Source organism: Anopheles merus, chromosome 3L (genome assembly GCF_017562075.2).
Source record: "Anopheles merus strain MAF chromosome 3L, AmerM5.1, whole genome shotgun sequence".
NCBI lineage: Eukaryota > Metazoa > Arthropoda > Insecta > Diptera > Culicidae > Anopheles > Anopheles merus.
Window position 1 is genome coordinate 15,660,454 of NC_054085.1, and position 21,105 is coordinate 15,681,558.

The 21,105-nt window shown below is 44.9% G+C and overlaps 1 protein-coding gene across 13 annotated transcripts in view; it reads left to right on the top strand.

Annotated features, from left to right (window-relative positions):
- LOC121598257 overlaps positions 1 to 20,614 on the top strand; it is a 41,138-nt gene extending 20,524 nt beyond the window's left edge. For 9 of the 13 annotated variants that reach the window (XM_041924835.1, XM_041924838.1, XM_041924837.1 and 6 more), the window contains exons 4-8: positions 5,905 to 5,916; positions 7,490 to 7,673; positions 8,750 to 8,812; positions 9,236 to 9,537; positions 12,629 to 15,724. In XM_041924835.1, the coding sequence (XP_041780769.1) occupies positions 5,905 to 5,916; positions 7,490 to 7,673; positions 8,750 to 8,812; positions 9,236 to 9,537; positions 12,629 to 13,939 (1,872 nt within the window). In that variant the 3' untranslated portion in view covers positions 13,940 to 15,724. The other 4 variants (XM_041924848.1, XM_041924847.1, XM_041924846.1 and 1 more) reach the window with 4 other exon arrangements.
- The last annotated feature ends 491 nt before the right edge of the window (positions 20,615 to 21,105 follow it).

The window sequence follows — 21,105 nt, forward strand, 5'->3', positions numbered from 1 at the left end:
CTTTCCCCGCTCGGTTCTAGGACCATCATTAATCCATCTCTATTTGTGGTGTGTGTGTGTGTGTGTGTGCTGTGCCTTTTTTATCGCTTTCTTTGTCGCTCGTTGAAACTAGAGCACAGCAGCGCATTGAAGGGGCCCACGGGCCTCCGTTGATGCTTTTAAATCAAATTTGCCCAGATTGGAAACGCGCGCGCGCGCCTTCATTTCTGTGCTGCTTCTGTGCCTCGCTTGTCTTCTGCCGCAACTGTGTCGATATGCCGATTTGGTAGGCAATTTTCCGCTCTTCCATCGGGCCATTTTTTTTATTTTTGCTTCCAGCTTTATCAGTGTCAGAGATATGGAGCGCGTGGAGCACGCGCCTTTCGATCGGCGCGAGGTGAGATCTTTTCCGCTGCCCATCATTCAATGGAAAACAATCCGTCGCCGTTTGCGTTCTTCCGAATGCCATCTGTTTGTTTTCACAATTTTCTCTCTGCCGCCGCCCAGCAGGTCCCAGGATTATAGCTCGCTTCTTTTCATCCACTGTGTGGGGCCGGTAATGTTCTGCCGTTTTTCGTCCTCGTTGCTTGTCGACCACTTGATGAATTCTTTTTTCTTTCGGTTGTACGTTACCTAGCATAAAACGCGCAATCGGAAACACGGTTTATCAAGTGGCGGCGTTGATGCCGCTGCTGGTGTTGCTGCTGATGTTGGTTTGTTGCTTTTTATTTTGTGCAAAATTTTGGATACTCTTGTTGCAGCAGCAGCAGCTCCGGGGTTGTAAACTATTATTGGAATAAATCTTCATCTTCATGTGTGTGTGTGATTGGAATATTATAAAGTCGTGTTGTTGTTGCTGGCTGCTATTTACAAGATATGATCAGCTTACACGCGAGAGACACGCCTCGCCGAGCGTTGTGGAAATAGATATTTGCGCTCGAAATTACACAACAATCGTTACGACGACGAGACACGTTGTTCGGCTTCACCGGTCGGGGCGTCGATGTTGTGTTTTTATTTTATTTATTTTCTGTAAACAAACACTTCAAAGAGCAGCGCGCCACAACGCACGCCATCCTCTCGCACTCTCCAGAAAAAAAAGTGCGCACAATATCGCTGATTTATGGCGTTGCATTTTTCACTTGCACTTGCGTGTGTGCTGCATCGGTGCGGACCAGCGCTGAGTGTGCTTTGGGAGCACTGTGTCACGGGACAACTCAAATATATTGGATGCAAAACTAACAAGTCCCTCCCCACCCCCCTCTGTTTAGGTAAAGAAGGGCAAACCCGATCGGGTGTCGGTAGTATTGCTGCACTCTGGTTTAGGAATCGGAATGTCGGCGGCAGGTTTGGTCGTGTTCTCTCCCCGATGCACTCCTCGATTCGAGTGTGTTTAATTGTGTACTGCAATTGCTGCAGCTCAGGGAAATGTCACCGGTTAAGCGGCAGCCGCCGTGTGGCAAAAGTGTCGGGGGACGCAAACGCACCCCGCGTGGAGGAGCTTCTCGATTGACGCGACGACGACGATGATTCAAGCGCCCGCGTTGCGCAGCATTCGAGCTCACGCGGCGATGATGTCTGCCCTAAAGTGACAAGGTTGTTTGTTTGATTGTCGATCGCGAACGTGGAAGCGGGGATGGGGGGGGGGGGGCTGGCGCATCCGAGGTGAGAAATAGTGCATACGCTACTGCCCGGCGGCGGCACCTTCGTCTCCCGGCGAGAGCGGCAGTGCGCGCGTGTGTGCAGCGCGCGTGCAATGTTTCGCGTCTTCGTGTGCAATATATGGGAGCTGCCGCTCGTTCCCTTTTTCCGTTCTCGCCCCCCGGGGAGGAAGGAAAGGGCGTCCCTTTTTTACGCAAGAGAATACGGCACTGGCGGGGGCACATTTGGTGACGGTTTTTGCGCGTTGACGTCAAACCGTGGGGCGGCGTAATCGTGCTGGCGCCGCAATTTGTTCGACCATTTGTTTGTTTGTTTGGCTCTCTCTTCTCCTCTCCCCCGCACCCACTGGTTTAACTACGAGCGGGGTGAGGGGCGTATGCAACCATGTTGGAATGACTTTTCGACTGGTCTAAGGGGCGGTTTTAGGGGGTTGTAGGACGACCTCCCTTGGAGTTGGAGGCTGTGTATTTTACTGTTCGTCTCGCGTGTGGGATTGTAGCAGAAGGAGGTCTAAACTTACCTGACTATCATTCGCCTGTGGTTGGCCAACCCCCCCCCCCCTCTCCTGCTCCCACCCCTCTGGCAAGAAATTCGTGTGGAGGCAGAACTGTTTAGTATTTCGGATCGCGTTTTTTTTTCGACAGAAGCGCACTTGCAGTTTCGTGCACGTTGCACGTGAGAAGTGGGCAAGCCGGGCTGATGTTACGACTGTGTGCGTGTGTGTGTGTAATATTTACATGTTACGTCATGGCTGAATGGTCTGTTTTGGGTCACGATCACGAGATGGTATCGGCATCGCGCGTATGCTGTGGGTAGTAGCTTAAAGCGCAGATTTGGTCGATCCAATCTCGCCCAGATTGCAAAACACCACAACCGCTCGATTTTCTTCGTTTTGACTGGATTGGGGCACAAAATATGGCTGCACAGACAACCAGAAATCGTGACCAACGCCAACGCCAGGTCAATTAATTGCCGCTAATGGGGGAGAGTGGACACTGGCATGGACCAGTTAAAAAAATAACAACCCTCTCCAGCTAAACGTTCAGTTTATGCTTGAAAGCTGCTGCCGGTGCTCTCTTCCTTATCGCATTGGTGGACGAACAAAGTCGGAAGTGAAAGTCAGGCATAATTTATGACTACTCACCCTTAAATCATGTGGGTGGTGTCCACCCCGTCGCGGCGGGCTGTGCATTATTACGGGCCGTCCATACCGGCATCTCTAACCCGATGAGCGCGCACCAAACCGTAGCATTATTTCACTTTCATTTCGAGTTTAATACCTTTTTGGGTTTGGAAAATTACGAAGCCCCGGGGATTATTGTACGCTTGTAGCAGCGATTATGTGTTTTTTGAGGACTGCACTAGTGCTTAAACAATCACAAATCCTATTTCGGGCCTTCATTGCAAGTGCGCGTGTGTGTGTGTAGGCACATAGTGAGCGCATAATGCTGCTGACCAGAGGGGGGGTTGATAAGTGTTAGGTAGCTGGGCTGCGATCGTGTCGCTGGCAATCGGCTGTTCCTCTCCTGGCCCATTCCTATTTATGGGTCATGAAATCAGTGACCTCCCTTTCCTAGCTCCATGGACTAGTGATGGGTAAAGTTGGCAAAAATCCGGAGTCGACTCCGATCCGTGTCGGACAGTTTCGAAACCAACTCCGGAAGGCATTATTTTCGGAGTCGTAAGGAATTGTTCGGAGTCGCCCGAAGTCATCTGGAGTCATCCGTCGTCCATCCGGAGTCGTCCGGAGTCAGTCGTCCGGAGTCGTCCGGAGTCATCCGAAGTTTCCGTAGTCGTCCGTAGTCGCACAGAGTCGTCCGCAGTCGTAGTCGTCCTTAGTTGCTCAGAGTCGTCCGCAGTCGTTAATCGTCCGGGTCGGAGTGGTTCGGAGTAATCTGGAGTCGTCCGGAACCGTCCAGAGTCGTCCGGAGTCGTTCGTAGTCGTCCGTAGTTGTCTGGAGTCGTTCGGAGTCGTCCGAAGTCTTTCGGAGTAGTCCGGAGTCTCCCGAAGTTGGAGTCGTCGTCGTAGACGTAGGAGTCGGAGTCGTCCGGAGTCGTAGTCGTCCGGAGTTGTAGTCATCTGGAGTTGTAGTCATCTGGAGTTGTAGTCGTCCGGAGTCGTCCGGAGTCGTCCGGAATCATTCGGAGTCGTTCGAAGTCGTCCGGAGTCGTCCGGAGTCGTCCGTAGTGGTTCCCCTTTTTCTGGAATCGGAATCGGACTAACAATAGTTGGAGTCGGATCGGAGAAGTGGTTGCGCTCCAGACTGCACATCACTGCGATGGAGCATAGGACCCCTCTACTCGCCCACTAGTTCGTGCACAAGTCATAACCACATATTTCTTTGTCGCACACCGTTTGCAAAACTTTCCCATTCGCCCATTCTGTGCACTTTCTAGACGGGTAGAGGGAGCCCTACTGTAATGGGGGTCATGGGAGTTGGTTTTTAATGTTTGCTCGTGCAGCTACCGGAACGGCCAAAATATCAAAGTTGTGCTAAATCGTAACCCCCCTCCCCCACTGCTTCTCCACTTTGTGTCCATGTCCATGTCCGGTTCGCTAGTGGGTCGCGTACAATCTATTGTTTTTTTTAAATCGGCGGCTCCGCTCATGGGCACGTCGGACGCGCCCGCGCACAATGGCAACGCCGGGGTTTAATGCATTTTTGTCTTTCTCTCTCTTTCCATTTTCGCAACACAAAGTACCCAAGGGAATAGTGTTGGGGGAGGTTAGAATTGCAACTCTCCGGCCTATCTCTGCCGCGGCCGGCCACCTGCTGCTGCTGCTGCTGCTGCTGGCTCGATCACTACACATTGTGCCACGGTTCGGTGCATGAAGAAGCTTTCCCCCACAGGGCACTACCCCCTTGTTGTTAGGTTGCTGAAGTTCGTGGTCCTCCTGTCCGTTAGTCACAGAAGTCACCGATCGTTTCGATATGTGGCAGAGGGCCTAGTTTTGAATACATTTTCGCACGAAACGCGGTTTGGAATAAAAATGAAGCAAAACAAAGACGCCACAGAATGCCGTTAATTAATGAGCGAAAAGAAGAAGAAAAAACGGAACTTGCTGACTGACGATGATGGGCCAAACTGTATTGCGTTTTATGTTACCGTACTGTACATTCTGTGTGGTAAACCGTGCGGTGGATGTATCAATTTAACAATTGCAGATAGTTTATCGTTTGCACACACGCTTGTGTTTTTGACTTTCTTGCATTCCCCCGTACGGAGGAATGGTGCAAGAATTTTGTCATTTTTGTAGCTGTTGTTGCATTGTTATTAGCCTGTTAACTACAACTATACTGCGCCGCCGACTTCGCGTAGATCGGGCATCGTCACGGAAGGGTAAATTTGGGTTACGCGAGGCGAAAGTAAATTTGCAATGATGCCGTTGGTTGTTGCACCTTGTTTCACTGTGTTCGTGTGTGTTTGTTTCAGGGTGGAACTATTTTTAGGTGTGCAAAAATGAATGTGTGCACCGCTTTTTATCATTAGCTTTCAGGGTTCTTTCAACTATGCTGTTAATGATATCCAAACCTGCAGCAGGTCTTGATGTGTTTTTTTTTTCGATTCCAAACTTTTCTTTTCCCCAATGAAAATATATTCACAACAGGAATGATGTATTTCTACATTTCATAAACTAACTTACATTTAAGCCACACTCCATTCTCTGCCTCATCTGTGCAAAAGGGTTCTCAGCGTTTGCTCTAAAGCTTAACGTCTCTGTATTTGCTCTCCTTTCCTTTTCTCTTCTCGGCTTGAACATATACTACTGCATCACTTCCGAAACCTACTAATCTTCGCGTGCTCAACTCTATCAACCGTCAACTCTTGACTCGTCTATGTGTGTGTGTGTGTGCCTCTTACTTCATTTTCGACGATCGTTTATCCCATGAAACAAAACTAATGGGAATAATAACGATGCTTATGCTACCAAACACTGGGGCAAACGGAAACATACAAAACTATTGCAAAACACATTTCACACACACACACGCTCTTCTTCATCTTCTGTCACAACACTGTGCGTGCACCTCGTCTGGTGGTGTGGTAAAATGGTGTAAACAACTCACTTACGACATTGCAAATTGTTGCAAATTGTTTCGCAAACGACGCGCGCCGTGTGAAACAAAAAAAAAACAATTCATCACTACAAATGCGCTAAAAAATTGAATTGAATTTTTACCACAAAACGCGCTTCCACAACAACCACACCAACTATCATCCACCTATCCAAAACTACCCCCACATCATCACATAAACCAGGCGGAAGTTCACGTAAGTTGGTGAAAAACGTACAACAAAACTCAGAGGAGGGGAAGATACTCTGGATTGAATAATTTTCCTTTCCGATTTTAATTTGGTTGGTTCATGGAAATAGAAACAACAACAAAAAAACATGTTTTTGGCTAGTTGGTTTTTCAGTTCTTTATATTGGCAAGTTGTGCTTTACTTTTCGCTGTCGAATTGGAATGCAGTTGTAGTTGATCACCATTTCCTCACCTCACTTTTGTTACTGGTAACCGAGTAGTTTATATAATTTTTTTTTAAATTTTATTCATACACGAATTACACCCATCCATTGTCTGACTTGCATTTCTATCGTCACATCCATCCATTATCAAAGTAAGAGTTGATAAGATACACACGGCCAACACGTTTGTCTTGTATGTAATTATATCCACAATATCCCGAACACTGCCAACTTTATTGCAAAATAAAACGCTACAATGTTCAGACATTTTTACTCTCTATTCTATTCGACACAAATCTATTACTACTGCTGCATGACTGCTTGGCCCTGGGCCGATCTGATCGTTTTGGTTGTTTGTCTACATAACCATCTTTCGTGTAGTTTTGAAAGCCCTAGGCCTCTCGCGATACCTTTGCCTGACTGAATATGTTTCATTGTTGCCTATCCACAAAGCGAGTCACAACAGTTCAGTTTATTGTATTGTTTGTCATATGTTTTGTACGTACTGTGATATCTGTCCTTCTTCTTCTGTCTATTTGTCCTGTGTATTTACTATCGATGTTACTCTGCTACTAATTTCTCTAAACCTCAATCTGCAAAGGCCCGCTCTCATGCCATGTTTTGGGATGTTTGTTTTGGTTTGGTTTCACGCAGCTTTAGCGCGCGTCACAGACATCAATAGTTTGAGCCATTCTCCAACATGCAGGGTTTATAAATGTTTGTCTGAGTCTAAAAAAAAGCAGATGCATTGTGTGTGTGTGTGCATTGTCCTGTCGAGACAGTTTCTTTAGCGTGTCACCATTTATAAACTCTGTACAAAGTTGTGCTCACTCGCTGTCGTCCTCTGTTACATTCGTCTTTGTTATTTAGTGTATCTGTCCGTTCGTCTTCTGCTCATTGTCTTTCCATCTCTCTGTAGTTTGTTTCTCTCGGTAGTGTCTATCCTGTCTATTCTGTACTTTCCCACCTTTACCCGATGGGTCTCTTCTCACTGCTCTAACGTGATGATGATGAACCATCGTTACCACCATCTGTCTGTCACTCACCTTCTACTGCTTTATCCTTCTGTCTTTTCGCTGTTGGTTCGCTCACGCAACTATTACACACCTTCTTGTTCGACGTTTCTTCCACACTTTCTTAGGTATTTTATAAGCTCTATCCATGTACCAATTTCGAAACACCTTCTTCTTAGTGGTTATTTCACCTGCCAAATATTCTATGTCGAATAAGGAAATCGTTTTATCCTTATGATTAGTAGTAGTGTAATCCGTTAAAGTCGTTATGTTTTGCGTTCTTCCGATCCTCTGTTTGTGCTTCCTCCTGTGACACAACATTTAATATTCATTTTTTTTTCTTCCATAAATGTACCGTTTGCAGGTGGCGACCAAAATCATGAAACAGATGATAGAACAATTCACTGCCTGTGATCTGTTCGGGCGCGTCAACTACGAGTATTATGCACGAGTGACCGGGCGTGTCCTGCGCGTCCAAGACGAATGGATATGCTCGTTCCGCTATCCACCACCGCCCCGGGGCAAAACGGCACAACAGCACTATGCATGTAAGTATTGTTGGCCACGAGCGCGACGCTATACATTCAACCGGGTGGTTCTCGGATTGGCTCGACCGGGTCGGGTGTTCGATCTCCTCGGGCCGGCCGATCCGATGCCGATATGCGGATTTTTGAAACGGAATGTGTGCGAGTGTTTTTGCATGTGTGAATAAGAGATAGTAGATTGTGTTTTTCTTTTCGTTTTCGTTTTGTTTAAGTGATTTTAACTATTTTATTAATTTTCTGAGTCTAAAAATGTCACCCTTTTCATTTGTTTTTGTTTTTTTTTGTATCTTGTGTTTTTGCACGTTTGATTTTGTTCAAGTTCAAGTTCAGTTTGTTTTGGGTTGACATTTTCAAGCAAAGAAAGATTTATTTTTATCATCTATTTTCTACTCTCTTAAACACTCGCTACACACTTCTGTCTATTTTTTTATTTATCATTTTATACATCGCATTACAAAGTTAATTGAGTTTTTCTTTTATTTTACCTTCTTCTTTCTTTCTTTTGTTTCTTTTCATCCCTACTTCCTGTTTCCACATATGCTTAATGTTGTTCCATGATTTTCCATAATTTTGTTTTTGTTTACTTTTGTGCGCACTGGTTTTGTTAACTTTATCATCTTTTCGGTTTAATTATTTCTTCCAATGCTCTAAACCCACACTTTCTACAATACCAATCTGCAACCTTTGCATTTTATGTTTCGAAACACACGCTCTTCTCTTCACAATTTCTCGCAAAAATCTCGTGCCACAAACTTATCCTTTTTCGACTTGGCGATTTGTGTGCGTGTGTGTGTGTCTTTATGTGTGTATAATGTATGCGCCCATGTTTCACTACCTTATCCGTACTGACCTTCAACGTTGGAATCAATCATCACCAAAAAACCGATGGGCACAACTGCAACATCTCGAACCAAACAAACCAAAACAAAATAATAATAAAAAAAAAACTCTGGAAAACCTCGTACTACTGGACGGACGACACACCAACAACCACCACCACCACCACCACCATCCCCCATCCTGCCGAACACTTTTCCCGATGATGATCGTGATGTGTGGACCGTCGATCATCGCAACAGTAAAACTAGCTTTAGAGACCGAAAAAACCTGGCTGCAATGTGAATGCGAACGATGGGGTCTAAGTATGTTTTTTGTTGTTTTTCTACTCCTTAAATGTGCTTTGTTGGCTAACATCTTAAGTAATTGAGCATATCATTTGGTAACTGCAGTGAGACAAACCCTGTCCCATGATTTATTAATATTACTTACATCCGTACACCCTAAACATATTGGTAGTGTAGGAAAACGTTGAATTTGAAAGTTTACTCTCCTTTACAATGTTTCGTTTCTCCGTTTTCGTTTGGTGCTCTCTCTCTTTACGTACAAATGTGTCTATCGTTTGCAGCTGTGTGTTTGTACACCCTTCACTAACGATTGTCTGTTTTCCTTCCCCCGTGCCAACCTGTACTTTTACGGATCCTTGCTCATCGCTCCTGTGGCGGAAACATCGTGGCTACCTGCTGGGACTGCTGCTTCAATCGGACAATCTGCCACACCAACTACAGTCGCCCAGGAAGAGTCGCACTCAACGCCGGCCCTGTTGACCACGGGCGGTCCGAACGTAGGTAACTCGGCTGTATCTCTCGGCATCATTCCAGAGCACTCATTGCTTGAATCATGCGCTCGGCTTTCTGTGTCGCTTGAAGGCCCGGGGATATTCAATGTGCAAAAGTCCAGCTGCTCCTCGTCGTCCCATTCGTCGTCGTCCAACACGCGGTCGGGATCGCAGCATCACATGACGCTGGACGAACTGCGGGCCGTTAATCGGTACGCGGAAAGTACCAAGAGCCTTTCCTACCTGCCGCAGGTGAGGGACGAACTTTTTATCATGTAGTGTGTGCGTGCGTGCGTGCGTGCGGGCCCCGCCGTGGTCTCGAAGGATGGCCGGAAAAGAGACAGGAAATGTGTGTGTGTGTGTGTGCGCGCCTGTGTGTGTGGGTGTTGTTTAGTGTAGCATATGCCAATTTCATTACTTTTAACGCTCTGTTGTGTTGTTTGTAATGCTCGAGGATGTGCAAAAAGAAAAACAAAAACATAAACTGCTCTCACTGCTATGCTACTAGATACACACACTTACAAGAATTTCAAATAGAAATTAAATGCAACTACACGAGCTAAACAATACAAAGCACAACACCACCACACAAAACACAAGCAGAAACACTATACTACACCGCTTTGGTTTGATTTATCATATTATAACAACAACCCCGGTAGCAGGAGGAATGATTTTCCTACTCAACTCTCAACTACTCAACTCTTAATAGCATAAACAGCTCTAATAATCTCTAATCATTGCCCGATTGCTTTTTCTGCTGCGCCTTCATCCACGCGCGCGCCCTCTGATGGGCGTGATGGAAAGCCGGGGGGAGTCCCCCCAACTACATTTGCTACTAAAAGCGTATCATTCCTGCTGGGATCACACCTGCTTTGCATTATGTTTTTTTTTTTGTAATTTGGTGAATCTTCATGTAAATAGCGGCATTATTAATAATACACACTAGCGGTAGAATTTGAATCTTATTTCAGTTTAGAGAAGTTAGAGCGAGAGAGGGCATATTTGGCCCATTAGCATTAGAAAGAAGGTGGACGTGTTTACTATGTTTGCAGTACACGAGAGTGTACTCGAGGGATGAGTGCATCATCATCATCTTACTCACATCTTTTGATATAGAATTGATCATTTGCGAGCGATCTAATCACAATCGAACCTGAACCTCGAACACAGCAGTACGTTCTTCTCGAAATGTACACACACGTATGCGTATATTGTAGCTTGAGTTTTGAGGGTAGAAGAAAAAGTACGTGTACTGATGAACCAGTAAATTATCAGTATCATTTGCCTAGGTATGGATAACCACTTTGCGGAATTATTTAGTTGTATAAGGGCGAGCGCGGTACAGGCATATATCACTGTAAGTTGCTGTAGCGGGCTGATCTTAAACGCCGTAGTAATTGAACTCTCATTTTTATCCCTTTTTGACGTGCTGATGAATGCTAACTTTTCTGTAAATCGAACCATCGAGCTGCGAACGTGGTTGGATCTGTTGACGTGTGAAGCGTTTGTGTTTGCATCGGCAAGAATGGATAAAAATATTCTAAAATGGTGTGGAATGAATAGTGGTGGGACGTGTGGTAGGAAGCGAAAGGAGGAGGTACACGGTAAACTCTTACCCCCCAAAGCAAGTAATAAATGTAACGTAACACACACAATGTAACACCAAATCTGTATTCTGTAATACTAACAAAACCGCAAATCAAAAAAAACAAAACAACCATACTGCACTTTTTGTTTTAGTGTCGCGTCGTCGCCCTGGTGGCCTATTTGTATTGGTATTTGTAACACGTAATGATAACTTTATAAACCGTTTTGTTACAATCATTGTATTAGTGATGGGAAAAATGAAGTTTTCGTCGGAAACAATTCCGGCTAGCTTCAAAAAATTCTGGATAGTAGGTCCGGAATCGAAATCGGCTCCGGAATCGACTCCAAAATTGGCTCTGGAATTGGAATCGGCTTCGAAATCAGAGTCAGATTTGGCATCTCAATAAGGATAGGCGTTGGGGTCCACTGATTCTCATTCCGGAGTTAATACCAATTCTGGTGTCAAATCTGATGCCGTTTCCGAGGCAAATTCCGGAAGTCGGAGCTGGATTCCCAGGTCGATTCCGAATCCATAGCCGATTTCGGAGCCGATATCGGAATCGATTCCGCATTCCGTGTCGAATCCGGAGTCAACTCCGGAATCGGCTCCGGAATCGACTCCGGAGTCAAGTCTGGAATAGGATACGTAATCGGAATTGATTTCAGGTTCTGGATCGGCTCCGGAATTGATTCCGAAAACGAAATCGTAATTGGGTAGGTCGGATTCCGAGCTCCCTACCACTACACTGTATCGTGTTTTGAAGACTAAAGAAGTTCGAAATGATATTTTGGCAATAACGATGCTCTTGTGAAGAGTGATTGATTGGTCAAATATTGAAACGAAAAAAAAAACGGAACGTTTATGTGAAATTTGAATAGAAAGATGTTATTTCCAGAATACTAGGGATACTGCTCACTTAATTTTGCCATCATTAAACTGTATGCTTTTCATTTTGGACAGTGTTTCAAAAACAAAACGAAAAAAAAACGGTGGGTTTGTGTTTTATTCGAAGAACGTCCATCATTTGTGTCTCTTCATCAGGCAGTTCACAATTGTGTCCCATTCGCTGTCGAAAGCAATTGTAAACATCTGTAATCCGTTGTTCTGCTCATTCAATTTATTATACTTTAAGTTTCATCTGTTCGTGTTAACAACCGTAACCTTTTCTTGTCGCTCTTGGCGCTGAATTTGATTTTTTTTCTTTCTTCTGATTTTGTTTTCCCTTCCCTGGTTTTGTATAGTTTAACTAATCCACCTACCCCCTCATACTGACAGACACAGACACTGTCTAGCAAACAATTAAAAAAAACACCCGTTTTATAGTGCCTTCGCAGTAGAGTAGAGCTCGGCATGTGGCTGGTTACAATATAGATCGTTTAGTACACACTCTGCACTCTACTGATCACGTAAGCGTACAGTTGAGTTGAATTAAAACAAAAATGCAACCAAATATATAAAATGCGGTGTAGTGTACTCGTGAAGTAATAAGAATTAATATAATCTTTGTCCCATTTTTTCTTCTTCTCTCTTTCTCGATCTCTCTCTCTCTCTCCCTTTTCCTGATCGTCTGCGTCCTCCTGGTCTGATCTCCCTCCGATCATCCCCACCGATACTGCGGGCTCTTTATGTGATGTGAACAAACGATTTCTAAACACTGATTTAATCTCTCGCCCTACCACCCTGTACCCCATGTTGCGGTGCGATTTCGATTGTGAATGGATTTACTGCACGCGCACCTAATGAATGCCACAGGTGCACGAGCGGCAGGCGGCAAGGATGCGAACCCGCTCGGAATGGTTCCTCGGGGCGCGGGGCAGCTCGCTGGAGCTGTGCCACGACGGGCCCGGCTCGCTGATACATCCGCAGATCGTCACCTCGACGCCGATCCCGGGAGCGATCGGGCACGGCCACCATCATGCGCACGGAATAATCGGTACCTATGATAGTATAGAGCATTTGTACGATGTCGATGTTGTTAACCACCAAGACCAAGCGAACCACCAACACCACTACCACGATAAACAGTCCCACCATCATCACCATCAACACCATAATCAGCATCATCCTTCTCATCGTAACACGCACGAACATGCTCCTCATCATCATCACCATCATCACCACATCACAACGGCTGTGGACGTGCAAAAGTCAGCTGCTGCTCATTCGCCTCGCCTCCCTCGCATCGCTAGCAATAACGAGCACAGCTCAACATCGCGTAACGCTACTAGTAACACCGGTCCAGTGTGCTTGCCAAATGATGGGCGTCACCATCCTTGTCCGTCCTCGCGGGGCGATTCTACGACCCTCTCCCCCGTGCAGGAGCAACTGCCGCCCCATCGCAAGCAGCCGGCGTGCGATCACAGATACCGAGACATCGAAAAGATTGAACCATACTCGGATGAGGATAACAACTTCGACGACGAGGACGACGACGACGACGACGATCTTACGATCGTGCCGCATGACGAGCTGGATGGCGATGAGGGTGACTTTGCCATCTCCCAGAGCCACCACTTTGACATGCGTGCGGAAAATCGTCGTCGTCGGCGGCGGCGCGCACTGTTGCGCCGGAACGACTCGTACGATCGGATCGTAGCGTCGTCTGCCGATGGGGTGGCAAAATCCGTCGGCGATCGGGCGGGCAGTTCCGGCCTGGCGGGACGTCGTCGGCCCGAGTCGGCTCCTGCCGCGGGGGAGCAGAAGAAGAATCGACCCACACCAACACCAACCACCCCGCAACCCTCCACCTCCTCTTCCCACCAGCATGCCATGACTAATCCTAACACCGCTGTTACTACCGTTTCTACTTCGCTCAGTAACAGCAGCAGCAACTCTGCTCCTCCCATCCCGACATCCTCCCGACGTTCGTTGACCGCAGCTAGGCAGCACGACAACAGTAGTTCGCTTCACAGTAGCCGCAAAGCACACCACCACCACCACACGAGCCGGCGTTCCAGTAACGTCAGCCACTCGATCTCGATCGGAAACGGAAGCACTACAACGCTTTCGCGCCAAAGCAATCTGTCGATGATAGTGTTTTCCGTGCTGGACTTTTTATTCTGAACGCTACCACCACCATCAAGGTGTGTGTGTGTGTGTGTGTGTGAGTGTTGCTACATGGAGCGAGAGTGGACAGGAGAGGAAGCGAAGGCGCAACAGTGACTTTTTCACACCACCACGCGCCCCCAGCAGGTGTGGATGTGAATGGTTGATGGCGGCGAGTGTTTTGGGTTGCTTTATTTCTGTGTGTTCTTATGCTAATCGCACGTTACAGAAATCTGTATCTACCATTCCCCATGTGCGGTCGTGTGTGTGTGTGTGTGGTATTGTTTTATTTTTTTATTGTAGGGAATGTTTTATTAATTTTTTTACTATTAACATAGTCACTTAAGACGAACGATAGTGCGCGCGTGCGTGCTTGCGTGATAGGGCAGGCAAAACAAAGGATAGTAGCTATGTTTTTGGAGGTGATAATTGGTTTTAACCAAACGTATGATTTCACTACTCATTGTACAAGACAGCACAGGGCAGCACGCAATGCCTGCCGACGAAAGTTTATTATTTATTGGTTTTAGTGTACGCAAAGTCATTAAAATTACGATTAAATTGATTTCTCTAAACACGATCATCACCACGAAAGATTATATGAGCACAACATGACAAATAGGCAAGAAAGTGAGACGAAATAGGAGAGTTTTTTTTGGTTTGTTATAGAAGCACCATTTTTTTTGCTATCCTTCTCAAAATGCTCTTCCTGTATTGGATGCAATCAAAATATTTTTCTCTCTCTCTCTCAAAAAAGTGTGCTATGTCAGGGAGTTACCACTGTCTTTGAAAAGACCGATCATGGAAAACACCCGTTTTAGCTCCCGTTTTTGTTCGACTTTGTGGTTACCACTGCACATTCCAAGGGCGCGTAGGGTGCCCCCACTAGAGCCGTTTGCTGCTTTCATTATCAACTTTTTTTTTGCTCATTACGCACAGTGTTTCAGCATGCTGCTTTGTATATAGTTTGAAGCACAAAATAATGTTTTTTTTTTATAATTTTGTATCATCAATTATTACTGACCGGAGCAATGGTTCAGTTTTTAGACATGACGTAGTAGATGGTAGGGAGGTAGGAGAGGAACAAACAAAGGATAAGCAGACAGCGACCGGCTCACGAAGACAGTAATACGCGATGGACAATAAACGAAAGGAAGTTCCTACTTTTATTTATAATATAATTTTGCTTAATGTGTTTTTTTTTTCATTCAATTCTGTGTACGTCGTTTGAGTGCGATCGATAGACTTGATTCTTCCCCTTTGCTTTTGTTTAACGTTTTTAATATATACTTATCGCAAACACACGTCCCTCCCCCACCTTCCCCCCCCCCCAGCAATAATAGCGTCTAAATATCCTCAAACATAATGACAAAACAAACCAAAATCTAATACACCACACGCGGTTTTTGTTGTTGTATACGTGCAGTAACGAAACACTACTATCTAAACCTGCTTCCCCAATTAATACTCATGCGTGTGTGCCCTCCAATATTTGTCGGTTTTTACTAATGCTTTTCTCTCACAAAGCAAAGACCTATTCTACACCAAATTAACCAAAAGGACCTAAACTTGCATTATGTTTGACGGACGTTTTGAACAAACAAAAGGGGGCCCTCCCCAAAAAGGAATGGCTATTAACGGGCGTGTGTTTTCTTTTTTCTCTTTTTTCCTTTTCTTCTTTTCTTACTCTTACAATGGTTTCGTTTTCTTCGAATTCGATTTGATCGCATCCACTTCTTCTTCTTCTTCTTCTACTCATTCTTCTGCCGTTGACGTTGTTTTGTCGATTATGTGTTGAACTTACATCAGTTTTAAGTATCGCGATGCTGCTGCTCGTCATTATTGTGCTTCACATCGTCGCACCGTACTGTCTCGTGCGAATAATAATACAAGTACTAAGATAGTTCCGCATGGCGACCGCTGTTCTGTGATTTGTTTGTTTGTTTGTTTGGGTGTTTTTTGTTCTGTGTGTGTGTGTTTGTGATACGATAATGTGTGCAATAATAGGAATGGTTTTGGAAATTGGAAATACTAAATCATTATTTTTTGTACATTGGTGGCTTTATTTTTCGATTGGCCATTGTTTGTAAGGGCACATTTTAGTTTTTCTTTGTTATTGTTAAGTTTTATTTCTCTTTTTGCCTAGAAATGGTTCTAATTGTTTTGTTTTATACTTTGATTTTTTGTGATACAAGTTGTACATATTGTTCAGTTCTTTATTTTATGTACTATGTTCATCTTTTTCGTTGTTGTTCTTGATTGAAACATGTTTTAGATTAACTTGTGTACCTTTTTGTGAACTGATAGTTTGTATTAGTCAATGAAGGAATGTTTTGCTAATTTTGATGAGTGTTTGTATTTTTTTTTGTATTTTTCAATCAATCATTTCATCATACTTCACATGCGTGTGTGTGTTTTTTTCTTCTCTCACTGTATAACATTACATTCATGTCATTACAAACATTACTCATCTATAGTAAATTGATTTCATCTCCACAAGACAATTCAGAAAGTGGTTTGAACTATGTTTTTTTTTTGTTTATGTGTGAAAGCTGCGTGAGAGTCATACTACTTGGTTCTTTGCGCAGCGTCTCTCACGCCAGCCTCTGTACCTTGGCTTGTGTACACATATCATTCTAAAACAAAACTTTTCTCTTTTTTCTATCTTTCTCTCCGGCCTGTTCCGCTTCTACCCTGTGTGCTTTGTCGCTCAAAATCCCAAAATCCGACCCCTCCCCTCAAATATGACGGCACCCATATCCTGCTGTGGTTGCCGTATCCTTCACGGGTATCCTGTGTTGTGTTGCATCCAATGTGTGCATTTTGCGTGTGATTTTTGTTTTTATCTTGGCGCCCTTTTACTTTACTTTCTGTGCCAAACCATTATTTCATTCTCTCTCTCTATCTGAATTGATCCACACCCGCGCGCGCCCCTTCTTAAAACACGCAGTGGGAAACGTCGGTTTGAGTGCATCGGCCGAATCGGTCCATCAGTCGTCGGCAAAGCGGTCCAGCCGTCGGGGCGGCTCCCGGCACGGCCATCTGCATCGGTCGTCGTCGCGGCGCAACAAGGAGAACGGTTCCTCACGCTCGAACAGCTTCCGCAACAAGGCGAACGGTGCCGGCAAGGGGGCGGCTAATCCGAACCCATCCTCCACCACCACCGCCAGCAACAACAACAACAACAACACGGGCGACACCATCATCAACAACAACAGCCTGACGGTGGTCCAGACGGGCAACAGTAATGCCGGCAGTGGCACTGGCGGATCAACGGGCTCGATGGCGGCGGCTGGCGGTCCGCTTGTGAGCGGGACCGGGCGGGCGCGAAAGCAGCGGGCAGTTTCGTTCGAACAGACGTCCACGACGACCGCCGGTACGATGACCACCTCGAGCTCGGTATCGGGCGGAGCGGCCGGCATGAACTGTTCCGTCACCGGGTGCAGCCTGAACCATCAGGCGGCGGGTGGTCAGGTCGGTCCCCGTGGTGGCGGTGTCGTCTGGCACGAGTACGCGTCGAAGTCGCTGGACGAAAAGAAGCTGCTCACCAAGCAGAACAATGTGCCCGGCGATGGTGGCGCGGATGCGGGCGTAGATGGCGGCGTCCCGGTCGGTCGGCGCAGCATCGTGTCGGTGTGTGTGAACGATAGGCAGCTGCCGGACAGTGACGATGACTGGCCAATGGTGGACCAAAGTCAGTCGGGCACGGGTGCTGCTGCTGCTGGACAGCTTCATGCTCAACAACTGCATCATCATCATCATCATCACCACCACCACCTTCATCATCATCATCATTCGGCGAGCGGTGGCAATGCAGGGACACCGGCAACGACAACGGCACCGGCAAGCACCACCATGAGCTCGTTACTGCATCACTTTAAACCGCCACGAATATGATTCTAAGCAGGTCATTTTCAAGCCGTTCCAAGTGGTCAATGGGTGTGCAGTTCATTGAGTAACACGGTTGCTATTTAGTGAAGAGTATTCGATTATAGTTTCAAAGCGTGTAAGCAACGGGGAACGACATTCGAAAGCAATCGAACGAAGCTACAGCAAAAAAGGGAAAAGATCATCCATCGTTTACGTGAATGTTGCTTTAGTTAGCCAAGACTATGTAAATTTTCTATTGCGTAATACTAATTTAGGGTTTGAAAAGGGGGCTACACGAGCGACGCCGAGTGCTAGGGTACGTTTTAGTTAAGAACTGTACTAAGAATCCGATGAGATAGAATTAGCAACATCGAATATGGGTGTGACATCGGGTGAGACTTTCGGTAGCCGCGCAGCATCTTCACGCGGCTTGTTGGAGAAGAATCTTATGACAAACGAAATTATGTTCATTTCTCATCGCCCCTCCTCCGAAGTCTCGAACAAGCCAAACATGCCAAATGACGAAGAAGTGATGCGTGTGACAAAATCGTTTAAAAACCTGCAGACTGTTTGCAAATATACTGACCGAAAGCACCGTAGTAGCAGAGAACACAGTGCAAAGGGGGGGGGGGGACGTCTATCCCGCGCATGTATCGTGGCAAAAGTATTATTGTAGAGTAGAGGATCAGAAGATCAAAATCGAAACTCGGAGAGGGAGTGTTTTTTTTTTGTTGTTGGGAGGATTGACGCTTTCGTCTGTCGTATTGCAGGAAAAAGGCAAAAGCTAGCAGTGAGGTGATGAGGTGAATACATTCTTCTCGTACCCGCACGTATATAGGTGGGAATAAATTCGTATCCACTAGAAAACCAGCACAGTGGAAAGAAAGCCAATAAAATGCGTTTTGCTCTATCCCACTGGGTGCGATGCTTTTTCCTGCATCGGCTATCATTTATGCTCGTTAGCTCCCTGTATTTCTACTGACCGGCATATCGGTACAACGCAGCCGCGGAAAGCGTCACAATCGTTTACATGACGAATGCTAGGATTTAATTCTACCGTTAAGGTACACATGTTCGTTTTAAATGTAAGGAAACGGTGCGTCGAAAAAGTAGATTATTTATTTGATAACAAAACAGTAAAACTATGCATGGTACATTCCTAGACGAACGAGAAGCTGTGGCGGAAGTAAAAGCAAAGCATACGAACGAACACACGAGCCAGCAGCAGCAGGTCGTGAACACGCGTCGGTGCGTTCGGTGTTTTATACTTAAGAAAAAACAAAACAAACAAACAAACTTTTCTCATTGACTTATCCAAACGCGGAGATCGCATATATGAAATAATCGTGACGGCGTGATGAAGATACATTGCTCAATGGTATCGCGTGACTAAAACCAGTGTCTCCTCTTTGATATTTCTAACGACGACAAATCCAAGCTACGAATATCTACATGCGCTAGGGTGAAACGGATACGGAAAACGTTAAATTAAAACATTGCTTATATAGCTGTTTGCTATCAATTGATTTTGATTGAATTTTTATACAGCTATCACTATGTTTTCCCCAATTGCTGGAAGGTCTAAAATGGATTAGAGGAGCAAATTGCACAAACATTTACGCCGAAAGATCTAACTAAACGAAAGGAAAAAGGCTCTCTACATGTCTACTTTTGCTACTTTTTTTTCGATGTATCGTTATCTTGAGCAGGACAACTGAACAATGAAAATGAAAGGAAGAGAGAGTAGAAAAGATTTGCAATCCAATGTATATTCCGGTGGTGCTAGGCACTAACATCACACTCAACCCTGAAGAAAAGCAGCACCAGCGCCATCTAGCGGAATAAAATGGCAAACAGATATTGAAACGCTTGAATCTGGGATGGGGTTTGTGTCTGGGATAAATTCAAATGAAATGTATTACAAAATTATTTATTTACTTACTGGCAATATCCTCATTACCAAACTATGTAAACCATGAATTTACCGTACCGCCTTTTAAAGTAATTTTGATAAATTCTAAACAAATAAATGTAGCCAAACGGAGCGAACAATTTTTGAGGTTTAAAAAAAAACAAGCACAGATAAAAGACACAATTTTCAGGAAGCATATTACTACTATATTTATTATCAGGTACAGCCGTATAGCCTTTATATGGTTGTAAAATCATAAACCAGTATGTTGGTAATACATTTTCGGCCAAAACAGCAAAATAAACTATCACTTTATAACGTTTTGTTACGTATTTTAGAATGACCACGATTCGCGTTCGCTGCTGTGCAACCTATTTGCGTATTACTTTAACCAGTCTTCTTATGATATTGTAAGCGCCAAACGATACCAAAACAAAACCACAAAACCACAAAACGAACTCTTCAGTAACGGGGCGAAGCACACGAAACAATCGATCAGTTTGATAAATGTGGTACAATATTGAACTTTATGGGCACGAAACGAGATAGAGCTTTTGTTATAGAAACTATTTTCTGTCGGCCTCGGTTTTTTGGTGGCGAGATAGTGAGAAACGGAAATTATTTCGAGGCTTAAAAATGCATCAACCAAGCTTCGGTTGCTCGTTTTTTTTTTTACAGCGAGTCTTCACAATTGAAAGAATAGTTAGCTCTCTGGTTCTTAAGCAATTGGAATGTTTTATGCGGCCACTCAACTAATGCATATTTTGTATCAATTGTTTACACTATTTATGGCAATCAGATCCATCACAACGTCTATCCTCAAACCACGCACGGCGGGGGTAATGCGCTTATGCTTATAGTGGTCGAAGTTGAGCCCAAAAGTGAACCGAAAACGCACAACTTTACAAAAAGAAAAAAAAAAGAAAACGTAATGATCAATCTTTCCTTACACGTTACACTGTCGTCATGCTGTGTTCACGATTAAGTTTACTGTTACTCCGAGATCGCGTATGTCGAGCGCGACAAATCGAGAACGAACGATGTGTTCAATGTACTAACACGTAGCACAAACTGAATGGAAAATCGTGGCAAAACAAAAGTGTTTATGTGTGTGTTTAAATGCGATAAATATTCATAATTACTTTAAATCTTTTGCAATCGCGTTCACAATGCACACAGAAAAAAAAAAAAGCAAATCAATGCTTTATCACAAGCGCTGGTGATGAAGCTGTTGCAAATGTCGGAAGGAAGCAATCATCGTCGAGCGTTGAGATGATTGAGGAAAGTGGAGGGAAGCAAAAACAAACGTCTACAGGATAATTACGGAAGAAGCAGTACTAAAAGAGCAGAGCGATGAAACGGCGGAGAGAGCTGGAGAAGAAAAATACACAAAATAAATTTT